The sequence below is a fragment of the Epinephelus moara genome, chromosome 22 (genome assembly GCF_006386435.1).
Source record: "Epinephelus moara isolate mb chromosome 22, YSFRI_EMoa_1.0, whole genome shotgun sequence".
NCBI lineage: Eukaryota > Metazoa > Chordata > Actinopteri > Perciformes > Serranidae > Epinephelus > Epinephelus moara.
Window position 1 is genome coordinate 39346747 of NC_065527.1, and position 13696 is coordinate 39360442.

General features: G+C 39.4%; 1 protein-coding gene across 1 annotated transcript in view; it reads left to right on the forward strand.

Annotated features, from left to right (window-relative positions):
- The first annotated feature begins 144 nt into the window (after nucleotides 1-144).
- LOC126383560 (F-actin-uncapping protein LRRC16A-like) overlaps nucleotides 145-13696 on the forward strand; it is a 93651-nt gene continuing 80099 nt past the window's right edge. The window contains exons 1-2 of the mRNA XM_050034074.1: nucleotides 145-179; nucleotides 4139-4271. Of these exons, the coding sequence (XP_049890031.1) occupies nucleotides 145-179; nucleotides 4139-4271 (168 nt within the window). The remainder of the gene's footprint in view (nucleotides 180-4138; nucleotides 4272-13696) is intronic.

Here is a 13696-nt window from a genome sequence, read left to right on the forward strand (position 1 = left end):
TCATTGGTTCGACAGCCCATTAGTCCGACTGTCCGCGGTGCTGAACGGCTCGCGGCGGGCGTATGGTGCGCCGCGACCGGCTTGAGGCGGAGCAGGCTCACAACTTATGTGTTTGTCACTTTCTTTTTCATTTTAACCCACACCATGCACAAAGTGAACGCGGAGATTTACGGGACTCGGTGCGTCACTCAATTATGTCCGTTGGGGAACTAGATATTTTAAATGGTCCGGCTCGCAAAAACGGAATTAAAATAAAACAAAATAAAATAAAATAATATCCTGCGCCCAATAATTCGGTACAGGGTTGTGCCGAACCGAAAGTCGCGTACCGAACGGTTCGACACAAAATACATGTACCGTTACGGCCCTAGATCATATACTTTAACATGTTACGCGCGATAGACACATACTCTTCCCATTATGGTCAAAATCGGTTCTTAACATCCAATTGTAATGAATACAATTATTATACCACGTGTATCAGCAAAGTACATGTATAGCCTAAACTGCTTCAAATACACACACTCTAGACTAACCTATAGTTGCAACATATAATGAAAAACAAAATGAGGAAGCACATAACATAACATTCCTGCAAACGGTTCCTAGATTGTAAAAAAAAACAAAAAAAAAACGTCACGTGCATTTCCATTAGCCGCATATTTCTGTCCAAACCCGACCAAGCCCGACATTATTTAATTACTAAAGCACTGAGTTNATTAATAAACCCAACTATATTTTAACTCCAAATATATAATATGGGGCTCCTTATAGGAACCAACTTTAACTCCGCCACAAGATGGCAGTATGGCTCCATGTTAAATGAGGGATTAAGATCTTATTTTCTTAATTCCCTTAATTTTTGCCTTACGGAAATAAGAAAAACATCATTCAACTAACAATCAAGGATTATGCACATTTACAACGTTATAACATGGATAAAATGTATAATTTCACTTCCAGCAGACTAGGGTTGGGATCCGGATCCGGTTCTTTTTTGGAACCGGCTCCAAAGTTCCGGTTCCGGAACAGGTTCCATCACATTTGGAGTAAGGGTTCCTGCAAACGGTTCCTAGATTGTAAAAAAAAAAAAAAAAAAAACGTCACGTGCATTTCCATTAGCCGCATATTTCTGTCCAAACCCGACCAAGCCCGACATTATTTAATTACTAAAGCACTGAGTTTGTGTCACACAGTTGTCATGGTTACAGGCTTTAACAGGCCGGGCGTGCGCCGTGGGTGCTCAGCGGAGAGGAGACCTCCGTGTTTGAGACGGGAGCAGGAGGAGGGAAGTCCGCTTCCAGCAAGGGGAGAGGGAGAGATAAAACAAAATAAGATAAAATAGGAAAAACCTGTCTCCCTCTTTTATTTTATTTTCAGTGTTTAATCAAGGCGGAGGCGGGCGGCTGGAGGTCCGAGACTTCCAGCGAGGGGAGCAGTAGAAACAAACAGCCAATGTGTGTCTGTGTGTGTTATGTTCAGGTGTTGTCACGTAAATAACAGTGCCCAAGCAATAATGCATATAAGTATTTTTTTATTACATTGCTGTGGTTAATTTGAGGTAATAGTGTTACTGTAGAAATTAGAGAATCACTTTTTGTGGTTATATATTCTCAGGGAGATGATACAAGCTCTAAATCTGAAATACACACCTCACACAAATGTGTATTTTCATCTAATACTGTGCAACAGTTAGAATAAAGTTTCTGTATTTGTATGATTGCATTTGTGTTTATTATATACTTGTTTAAGTATAGCAAGTATAATGAATATAATGGAGGAATCGGTAAGGAATCGGACCGTTAAGAAGGAATCGGTAAAGAATCGGAATCGTTAAAATCCTAACGAGTCCCAACCCTACAACAGACATTTCAATTTTGTCACACAGAAACATTTGGTAAGAGAGGGGAGGGCGTGATTTCCACGGGGCACTGTGAATGGAATGGGGTTAAGAAAAGAAGCATTGTCTCACGACAACTAGTGGGTCGTTCATCACCGCGTTTTGCCCCAAGGCTGGATACTTTAAGATGGCATCCGAAACTTGAGGGATCCCAAGTGACTTTTTACCTCCTTTTGGCCTAAGGATGGCTGAAAGAAGCATTTGTCCAGTCTGGAGTAATACAGGGGTTGAGTCCTAAACATTTGACCCCCGGTGGTCTCGTGGGTCTTGTTCATCGATAATACTGGCTCAAAGGAAGTCCAGAAAGGCTGTTCCTCTACACCATCCTAATCTCGCGAGCTCATATTCTATTTTGCTCTGCAGATCAGTCTGGCCATGAAATCATGAAGGCGCATTCTGGCATCGGTTAAAGCTTACCGGGCCAATCACAGCCGTTTATTACTTTGGGGTGGGCACGTCATCAGAATAGGAGGGACAAGGAGCGGGTTGAATGCATTTCGTAAACAACAAGCTACTGATTTTGAAACTGCGATGGTAAATGTGTTGAACAAACTGGAATGTACATTTTCTTTAAAAGTAGAGCAAACGGCTGCACTGAAAGCTTTTATTGAAAAAAAAAGGATGTGTTTGCCGTCCTTCCTACAGGTTTGGTAAAAGTTTAATTTACCAACTGGCTCTGTTGATCGGGAAAAAGATGGGACTCAGTGAAAACCCAGTGGCTATTGTTGTTTCTCCGCTAGTTGCTCTCATGGAGGAGCAGGTCAGGGAAACGACCAAGCTGGGAATCACAGCCATGCAACTTGGAGTCCACAGTGAGGAGGAAATCCGCGAAGACAGCAACACTCTTTCCCAGACATCATCACAGCTCATCTCCGCTGCACGCTGCACTTGCTTGCTGCTCTGTTTACAGTGCTGTTGTGCTAGCCTACGTCACACATTTCGTTTACTGTGATTGGTTTTCTGTCTTTCCAATTGCGTGAAGGGGCACTTTGACTGACAGCCGTTGATACCACCCCTCGGGAATAGAGGAAATGTACACTCCGTGTCCAGACCCATTGTTTGCGAATTGGGTCTGGCAAGGCCAGGCTAGCTACAGAGAGGCCCTGGCCTAAAATCATATTTTAGACCAGTGGTTCTAGACTGGTGGGTCGTGGTCCAAAAGTGGGTCGTGGGTCCATTCTGAATGGACTGAAAGTGACTCACAAACGCATCAAGTTTGTAAAAAAAAAAAAAAAAAAAAACACACAATTTTTTTGAAGTACACTGATTTTCCTACACAGAGCTTTTATTTTGAAGTGCCACTTCCTGCTGTCGAGAGAATAGCTAACAGACGGCTACTTGAGGGAGAGACCGTAAACTAGCTTGACAACATTGCCAAACGCAAGAATTAATGACCGAGGAGAACTCTCGACCCGGTGGCTGGACCAGTTGAGAACCACTGTTCTAGACTTAAGGGAAGGTGCTCATTTGGTACAGACCCCAGCAAAAATCACATCATTATAATTTTGTAAATATTTTTCAGTAAAATTTAAATGCAAAAATTACCATTCCCACTAAAATTGCAACTTATATTGCAGTTGCAATGTCTCTAATAATTTTTTACTTTATCTTTTGCATATTGTGCAACCCTAAAAATCAGTGTCACCAATTAAAAGTAAACACCAGTATTTCTCTGTTTTAATAATTATGTTTGTTATTGTCAGTATTCACAACCTTTGTTAAAGGAATGCTCCACCCCTAAAGTGACTATTTGTATATTAATTACTCACCCCATTTTATGTTGAATTTGTGAAGATAACAAAGCACTTGATTTGCTTGTATGCCAGCACAGTAAATGAAGAATTCATTTTTTTTTTTTGTGTTTTAAAACAACTCTGAGGAACAAGAAAGGAGTAGAAATAGGATGTTACAAGTTGTGAACTAATAATTTCCACTGATGAAACTGTGAATACTGCATAAGTTGGTTGTTTTTGTAGCCTCACATTGATGGACATAGTAAACATGACCCCATATTAAGGCACCAAAAAACATCACATCATTTCCACTTTAATGACCTCCATGGTTAGCATCAGAGGAGTGGCAACCAGTTCTATTTCTGTTACAGTAAACTGAGCGCCAAGGCTCTGTTTAACAGGACTGAAACGAGGCGATCAAATTTCCCATCTAAAGTTCCTGTGTAATAATTGTGTAATATGTTGTAAATGTGACTCATCAAGCTGTTGTGGTGTTAATTGTCAGGTGTAACCTTGTTCCCAACTCCCTGTGTGTTGCAGAGAGTGTGCGGGAGGCGGTGGGTCGGAGGGTGAAGCTGACCCTGAGGCGCAGAGTCCAGCTGGAGGTCAAAGGTGACAAGGTGGAGAACAGAGTGTTGGTAAGTGACAGCTGTTCAGTTTGTCTCTACAGTGTGAATCTGAATACACGTCAAGTATCTGACTGAATCTGTACTGTTTGGTTTTCACTCATTAAAGAGTAAATAATGGGGGTTGGCAGTGATGTGTGATTGGCACAGAGTGAATTTTAATTCCTATTGAAGGATTGTTGGTCAGTACCAAGGTTATTATAACTAACTAAATCTAGGTGTGAAAAACATGTTAGTTAACTGAAATAAAAATAAAAACTATACTTCCGAAAACAAACCGAAAACTAACTGAAACAATATTGTGTAGTTGCACGACTAAATAAAATTAAATAAAATATGCCAGGAAACGCTTCAACTCATTATAGTTCAATAACATTGCATGATTTACAATGAGGGCATAATAAGATAAATGTGTTACTTACAGGTTGAGATTGATCCATGTCTCTTCCACCGTTTCAGTCTAGCGCATCTTGTTTGAACACTGCAAACAGTAGCTCAGTAGCTCTGCGATTGGTTTAAAAGTGTGGAGAAAATGTAAGGAGCCATTGGATTGACAGATTTATCAGCCAATGGTGACGTTCGTTGACCTGCGACGTCAGGGGAGTCTCAAAATTCACCACACAGATTTCTCCCACAAATGTAGAGAGGTTCACAAATGAGAAGCAGTTTGTAAATGCACATTCAGCGATTCGCATGATCTGTGAATTTATATTACAAATGTGCCTCAAAATAATATTTGTGAAGCAGAGCGTGTGCATTTCCGAATTTATATTACAAGTTTGCATAGAAATTATATTTGTGAACCAGAGTGTGTGCATTTGCGAAACAGATTGTGTGCATTTCCGAATTTATATTACAAGTTTGCATAAACATTATATTTGTGAACCAGAGCGTGTGCATTTGCGAAACAGATCGTGTGCATTAGTGAGTCCGAAATACAACTGCGAACCAGAGCATGTGCATTCTTGAAAAACCCTGAAGAACCGTGAGTTCATTCATTATGAGACTGATCTGACCCCATCAGACAACCGGAGGGTGATAATTGTAGTTAATGATTATAACAGTGAATAAAGACCTGCCCTGCTGTACAGGAACTAGTGAAGGGAAGCAGGTAAACTATTCCAGTATTCAAAGAGCTGTTTGTCAGTGCAGTGTGTACAGATAGTAGGGATGTGAATCTCCAGTTTCATCATGATACGATACGCTGCTGGGCCTTTTCTTCCATGTATCGATATGTGTTGTTTATTTTCCATCCTGTGTATTTTTTAGATTCTTAGGTCCTTTGTAATGTCTGTAATGTCTTGCACGTGTAGATGTTATGTTGAGCCCTGTTAAAGAGGAATTTCTGGTACCATTTGGTTCAGACAATAAAGTAGCTCAGTCCATAGGGACTTGGATTGGGAACCGGAGGGTCGCCGGTTCAAGTCCCCGTCTGGACCAAATGCGGAGCATGGACTGGTGGCTGGATAGGTGCCAGTTCACCTCCTGGGCACTGCCGGGGTGCCCTTGAGCAAGGCACTGAACCCCCCCAACCGCTCGGGGCGCCTGACCAAGGCAGCCCCCTCACTCTGACATCTCTTTACTTTGTGCATGTATAGGTCCTGTTTGTGCATGTGTGTGTTCGGACCTGTGTGTTAATGACAACGGAGTGAAAAAATTGAATTTCCCCTCAGGGGGATTAATGAAGTATATAAAATTAAAAAATTAAATTAAACTATTCTATTCTATTCTATTCTATTCTATTCTATTCTATTCTATATCCATTCTTTGGACAACAATACAATATTTGCAGATATTACAAAGATTTTGATATGATGCGATTTAGGGGCCTGCAATAGATATGAGATGATATCATCTGCCCACTTAACACAGTCTGTTACAGAAGAAGCTGCCACAGCTTTCTTTTTTGCTTTTGCTTTTTGCTCCTTTCTGGCAGAAATCTTAATTTTAACCCAAACCATCATCTTTCCTGAAGGCAAACTTCTCCCAACAGCCATAACACATGGATTAACAACAACATCATTTAACATTAAGTTTCAAATTCAGCTCAGTATTAACTGTCTAGATTCATAGACAGAAAAATTGTTTTTTGCTAGTGATCCATTATTAGCTTTAGCATGTTTACATTGCATGAATTGCCCTAGCGGCTAGTGGACTTTTTTTCCTCTACTCATAGCTTAACAAATGACATGTAACTTTATTATTTCTCTTACTTACCGTTGGTTTAAGTCTCTGTATCTCCCGACAGAACAGCTCGGTTGAACTTCAGCCTGCACGCACATTTTTTCAGCTGGATATTGTTGAAACAGAGCAGCTAATGTTGCTGTAGTGAGAAGTTAGCAGAGTGAGATGGCTCTCCAGGCAGGTAATGTTACGTCATGTTTTATTATCTTGTGACGGCATTGTTTACATGCAGCATGTGCTCTGTCTGCTGATCTGTATTTTCTCCAAAATCCAAAATATTTTTAGACCGCTGATTTATTCCTGTTTAAATAACATTGTCCTCTTTCTCTCAGCTATTTGTCATCTGCCTGTCACTGTTTGACAGTGACCCAGACATTTTCACTTTGCATCGATGACATTGGCTCGTTGATTGTTAAATTGATAAATTGATCCAGATCGATGGATTGTTACACCCCTAGCAGTGGGACAATGTTTGGCTTCCCCCAGAGCTCCCCACCCGTCTGGCAGCGGCACAGGGGAAGCTAAACACAGTTCATCTGCACACACTGTGATGACACACAGCTGGTTGAACATCGGCGAAGTTTCCTTTTAAATTCACTGTCTACTGTCTTGATCACCAGGTAGTGTGGTGCTTCACGTTTGTGTTGATCTGTATGTTAGGCTTTAGCCTCTATATTTATGTTTTTAACCTGTTTTTGCTGCTCAGTCAGTTTGACATCCTGGATATATCCTTCAAACATATATTGAAGAGCACTCTGTCTGCCTCCCTCTGGAATCACTATTTAATTTTTTTCAAAAATATGATAATATTTCTTCAGGGAGGGCAGTTAGTTACAATGTGGGCTCCATGCTCGCCCCGACAGCTTGACATTACAAAGGGGTGGGGCTTAGCAAAGGTTAAATTTTCCTGGAAACAGGAGTGTAGTTTGGTGGCGTTAGAGGTAGGTGAAACTTTTTTTCCATGACATTTAACTTCAGACTTTGTTGTTATTTGATAACCGCCAAAATATAAAACAATTTGTATATGGGCAAGTAAAAATTGACTTAAGGCAAGTAGATTTCTGACGAGCGAGTGGGTTAAAAAAAACATTTAAGTTGAACCCTCTATACAGAAAATTTCTTTAGTTTTGATTGTTGTCAAATCAAGCGGCGTGTCAAGGGACTATATTCAACTTATCTTGCATTGTAACATGCATTATGACAACTTAATAAGGTTTACGTATGTTTTTAAATGAAGTGGAGGAGGCTACAAGTGTTTTGTTTAGTTTGTCTCAGAGGCTCTGCGGACGGCGGACTCCACAGGTCCGCTCAGCTGTCTGCTGCTGCTGCTGCCACTGTTGCCAACTCCTCAGTAAGAAAAGTAGCTATTGGCTGTCCTAAAGTCGCTAGAAGTCGCTAAATGACGTCATCGCCTAATTTGCATAATTGTCCATATGCATGTAATTGTAATGGCTGCTGTAGGAGAGAGGAATAACGTCGTGGGAGAGACAAAAACTGAGTAAAAAAACACCCTGAATATGTTTAGAACTACAAATGAACCTTCTTTCAGTGATTTATATTAGACAAAGAAAATTTTACATTTACATCCCGCCCTGACTGTAAACCAGGTCGGGATCAGAGCATTCTGCGCATGCGCGATTCACTTGCACTCTGGACGTGGAGGAGTTAACGTCTCCTGCTCTGACTGCTGCTGGGAGGGAGGACTGGGCCATCTGTGAGTGCTTTGGGGCGAGAGAGGAGCCCACGGTAGCATCCGCTGCCCGTTGAGAAGAATAAGAATGATACATGCTCTCACAACAGAGTCTCCAGAAGTCTTCAATAACATAAGAAAAAGTCGCTAGATTTGTCGCTAGTCGCTTTTTTGAAAAAGAGTCGCTAGAAGGGTCTGAAAAGTCGCTAAATATAGCAACAAATTCGCTAAGTTGGCAACACTGGCTACTGCGAGAGAAGTGTCCTTCTGCTTCTTCTTCTTCTTGTGGAACCTCATGTGTATTGGCAGTTAATACAGCATTATCGCCGCCTAGTGGATTGTAAGCGCATTACACCTATAATGGGCTTTTATTGGGGAAAAATAGCTCAAATGCGACCCCCAGTGGTAAAATTAGGTATATAATTCGATATATCGGTTCGGTTAGATATTTGGCTTTAAATCAAACCGGTTGGAAAATTTTCAAACCAGCACAAGCCTATTCTGAACTTCTTGAATCTTGCCCCCGATAAGTAACCCATATTATATAATTTAAAAAATAAATAAATAAATAAAACTAATACTAAAAGTATTAACAACTGAACTACAACTAAACATTTTTAAATATTAAAAATTAAAATGAAATGAGCAAACCCACTTTGGAAACTAACTGAAACAAAAATAAATTGAAACTAAATTTTTAAAAAGGAAAACTAATCAAAAATGAAAACATACAAAGCCATAATAACTCTGTCCTGTTTAGAGAACTCCCTGAAACGGCAAAGGAAACTGAGGAAGGTAGGTATGCTGGTTAATTTATGACATGAGTGAATCATTTTATTGCTCCTTAAGGGTGGAAAAAATCCAAGAGCCTGCAATGGTGTGTGTGTGTGTGTGTGTGTGTGTGTGTGTGTGTGTTGCTACAGGTACAGGCGAGAAGATAAAATATGAACCAGGAAGTGAAGGTGAATCAGATGCCAAGGCACTGCAGAACAGAATCAACTTCTTTGAGGCACATTTTAATACCCTAGAAAGTTATTGCTAGAGCTGAGATTTGTTTGTCAGTCTCAATGTTAGGAATGGGGAAGAACATAATTTGCACATTCTGTACACACATAAAGGTAATCTACTTTGTATGTGTGCTTGTATGTATGTGACCTGGAGCAACAACAAACCCTGTGACAACGCCTTTACTCTAACTGAAATAAATCAGGATCTTGCATTTTGACAAGCAGCTGTTGCTGGTCTGAAAATGGCTTTAAAGGAGACCTCTTATTATGAGGTATTATAATTAGAACTTCCTAATTAAACAGCGTCTTATGTTGTTATTGTTGCTAAAATTGGTCAAATTTGTCATCATAAAACTGCAAACATTATTAATTATAAATAAAGTTTCAACCATAAAATGTGGGCAGGTTTATGACCTTGTCTATGTTTGTGTTGCTGCAGACTGACTTGGCAGAGATGGCTGCCATCTTGTTTTTCCATTTGGATTATTAATTTTAAAATTAAATTCTAAAATTTGTTTTTCATTAGGGTTTCTTAAAAATTCATGGAAAAGTTTTGAGATTTTGTCCATTAAAATATGTGAGAACCCTGATTACATTAAGGTTTCAGTGGTATACCAGTTTTAAGGTATACTGTGATGTTAAAATTGATAGCTATCATACTGTGTACGTTTGCTTATGTACGGTATGGGGAAAAAAATTCTTCAGGGAGATGTTTTGAAAGTAATTTACTCTAAAAGACTTATTATGTTCTATCAGGCCAGCTGAATTCTTATATTTCAAAGAATCATTTTAGAGTGTTTGCGACTCTAAGGAAAACTGATTGGTCGATTTACAGCCATTCCTTTTGTAATGATTGTGTATGGGAAAAAGGTTTTGGGGCAGCGTGGGCGCCATGTGACTTGTAATTCTGCAGAGGGAGACCAATATTGAGTAGACTCTTTCTGTTGTTCTGATGTGTTGCTGCCGGTGACTGCTGGAAAGCTAAGCACTGAGTTTTTGGTTGACCCATAGGAAAGCTGCACGTGGTTGTTAAATATTTTTAATGACTGCGGCTACAGTAGCTCAGTCTCAGAGGAGCTGCTGCTGGTGCTGTGAGTCATGATCTGATGGTCACTGTCTGTCTGTGAATGTATCACTGGTGCTTCCTTGTTTTCCTCTGCAGCTGTACAGATGTTTGCTGCCTTTCAGACACAAGAGCGTCGGTGAGGTCCATTACTGAATTTTGGTGATCAGGCCTGGCTCACAGTTGGTGTTCCTGTTTATCCCAAAGGTGCCGGAGGGGGTTGAGGTCAGAGCTCTGTGCAGTGGGGCTATTTTTCATTTTTGATTAATCTGTTAATTTTTTTCTCAATGAATCGATAGTTGTTTGGTCTCTAAAGTGTCCCAAATAATGAAAAATGACATTCTCAGATGTCATGTTTGGTCCACAACCCAAAGTATTCAGTAGGGATGCGCTGTATGGATTTTTTTCAACCAATACGATAACCGAGTTCTGACTCTTCAAATGTTCAGTAATTCTTTTTTTTACTAAAATACATAAAAAAATGTCACAAACATACTTTGGCTCTTACGGAGCATTTTGCCTGAGATTTTAAATTAAATGATGTTAGCATCACAGTGCAAATTCACCTAACGATTATTAATGGGTTTAACAACATCACACATCAAACATTATCTGACTTTTATTAAAGGGAAATTTCGGTATATTTCAACCCGTCTCCTATCGTCCTAAATTTGTTTCAAGTGACTAGTGACATAGAAATAATAGTTAGCATGTTAGCCGTTAGCCTAGATACAGCCGGGGGGCATTAGTAGACATTAATACATGTATTGAATTTCATGTTTATACTCCCTCTGATCTTGCGGAGAGGGTTGGACATGAAGCTCTCAGTCTGATTGATGAGCGCAGTAGACTGCCAGACCACTCAATATTGGGTTTAAGATTTCAAACGGGGAATCTCCTTAATAATTCTCAAAGTGTACGTACTGAGTTCAAGGTTAAGAGACAAAATAGAAATTTCCCTGTTAATTTTCTATCCTCTGAAATGTGCTGTAGGGCTCTCTTAAAGATTTTACATCAGCTTGAAGGTGGTCAGAATAAACAGGGTAATATCGACCAGTGTTATGATCGTCTCTGTGAGCTGTTGTATAAGGAGATGGACAAGCATGGAACACTCAAAAAACATATTTTGAGGAAGTGTCATCGAATGAAGCGTCCATATTGGAATACTGAGCTAAATGAATTATGGACTAAATTGCACTCAGCAGAAAAAATGTTTCTTAAATGTAAGGAGCAACATAAGAAAAGGGATCTGAAAGATGAATTTAAACAGTGTCAATTCAATTTTGATAGAAGGCTTAGGTATTTCAAAAGACGCTTCAGAAGAGGACAAGCACTTCAGTTAGAACAGCTAGAAAGTAGAAACCCACAGCAATTCTGGAGGGAAATAAATAAACTTGGCCCTCAAAAGACTTTACTTATTCCTCTTGAAATTTTAAAGGATGATGGTGAATCTTCTTTTGAAATTGATTTGATACTTAAACAGTGGGAAAGGGATTATCGTAATCTGTATACTGGCAATAATCCTCTATTATTTAATGATCACTTCTTAAATGAAGTTTGCAGACTGAAGGGTGAGTTGGAGAAAGATATGAACAATGCAATGCATTGCTCTGACCATATACTGAATGATGACATCACGTTAGAGGAGGTGCAGAAGGTTGCTGATAAAGCAAAATTAAATAAAGCTGTAGGAGTTGATGAGATTCCTAACGAAGCCCTAAAAGCTCCCAGTATGCTAAGGACTTTACATGGTTTGTTTCAGAAGTGTTTCCAGGATGGTATTATTCCATCAGTGTGGAACAAATCTAGAATCAAACCTATTCCTAAATCTGCAAAAGCGGACCCACGAGTTCCTTTAAATTACAGAGGTATCAGTCTAATTAGTACAGTCTACAAATTATATTCAGGTGTTCTGAACAATAGATTAAATGATTTTTTAGAGTCTCGAGGTGTGATGGTGGATGAGCAAAATGGCTTCAGGGAAAACAGGGCATGTATTGACCATATTTATGTTTTATCTTCTATTGTGAGAGCAAGATTACAGGAGCATAAAGAGACTTTTGTTTGTTTTGTCGACTTTAAAAAAGCCTTTGATTGGATAAATAGAGACCTTTTGGAATATAAATTGATATCTTCTGGTATTGGTGGTAAATTTTATAGTGCAATTAAATCCCTATATAAGGACCCAGTCGCTTGTATTCAGTTAAATAATCTTAGGACTGACTGGTTTCCTACTCCATTTGGAGTTAAGCAAGGAGATGTTCTCTCCCCGACTTTATTTGCCCTTTATGTAAACGATTTGGCTCAAGAAATCAAGCAGGCTAAGCTTGGCATAGATATTGAAGACTTTAATTTAAGTATTTTGTTATATGCCGATGATATTTTGTTGGTTGCTGAGACAGAAATTAATTTACAGAGGATGTTGAATATTATGAGTTCATGGTGCTATAAGTGGCGACTGGCTATTAATAGTGAAAAGACACAAATTATGCATTTTCGAAATAATCATGTGCAGCAAAGTAGCTATATATTCCAGCTTGGATCGAGACCTCTTATATATACCTCTTCTTATAAGTATCTTGGTTTTGTTTTTACAGAAAATATGAATTTCTACGAAGGAAGGAAAGTACTGGCAGAGTCAGCAGGAAGGGCTTTAGGGTCAGTAATGAATAAAATTAAAAGGTGTCCTGACCTTGGGTTTTTAACATTTTCTAAGCTCTTTAATTCAATGGTTGGCTCAGTCTTATTTTATGTGGCTGGAATATGGGGCTTTAGGGATTCCCCTGAAAGTAACACGATTCAGAGTCGCGCCCTGAGGTGCTATCTTGGAGTTCATAAATTCACTGCAAAGGGTGTTGTTGATGGGGACACAGCTTGGGAATCCTGTCTTGTTAAGCAAAGATGCGAAATGGTTCGGCTCTGGAACCGACTTCTTCGGCTGCCAGACGAAAGGCTAACCAAAAAGATTTTTAAATGGGATCGAGCCCATAATTTCCCTTGGTCAAGAGATGTCTCTGCAGTATTCTCTCACTCTGATTTATATTATATTTTTAGTAATAACCTGCAGTGTAAGATAGATACAGTTAAACAAAAAATATTTAATCTCCATAAGAAACAATGGAAGCAGGAGATTTGGAGGAAACCCAAACTTAGAAGCTATGTTCAAATTAAAGAGGACTACTATACAGAACCATACTTAACCTTAAATTTAGGGAGAGGTCAGAGGTCCTTGTGTGCACAATTAAGATCTGGTACCTTGCCCCTGGCAATTGAAGTGGGCAGGTATAAGGGTATCCCTGAAGAGCAGCGTATTTGTGTTTTGTGTGATCTTGATATTGTTGAGGATGAATTTCATTTCTTGTTTCATTGCCCTTTGTACAATGACTTGAGGAAATCTTTGTTTGAAAAAGTTCAGGGGAAGAATCCCGACTTATTTTGGATGTCGGAATTTGATATGTTGAGTTGGTTCTTCAAGGAAGAGATCTATGTCTTA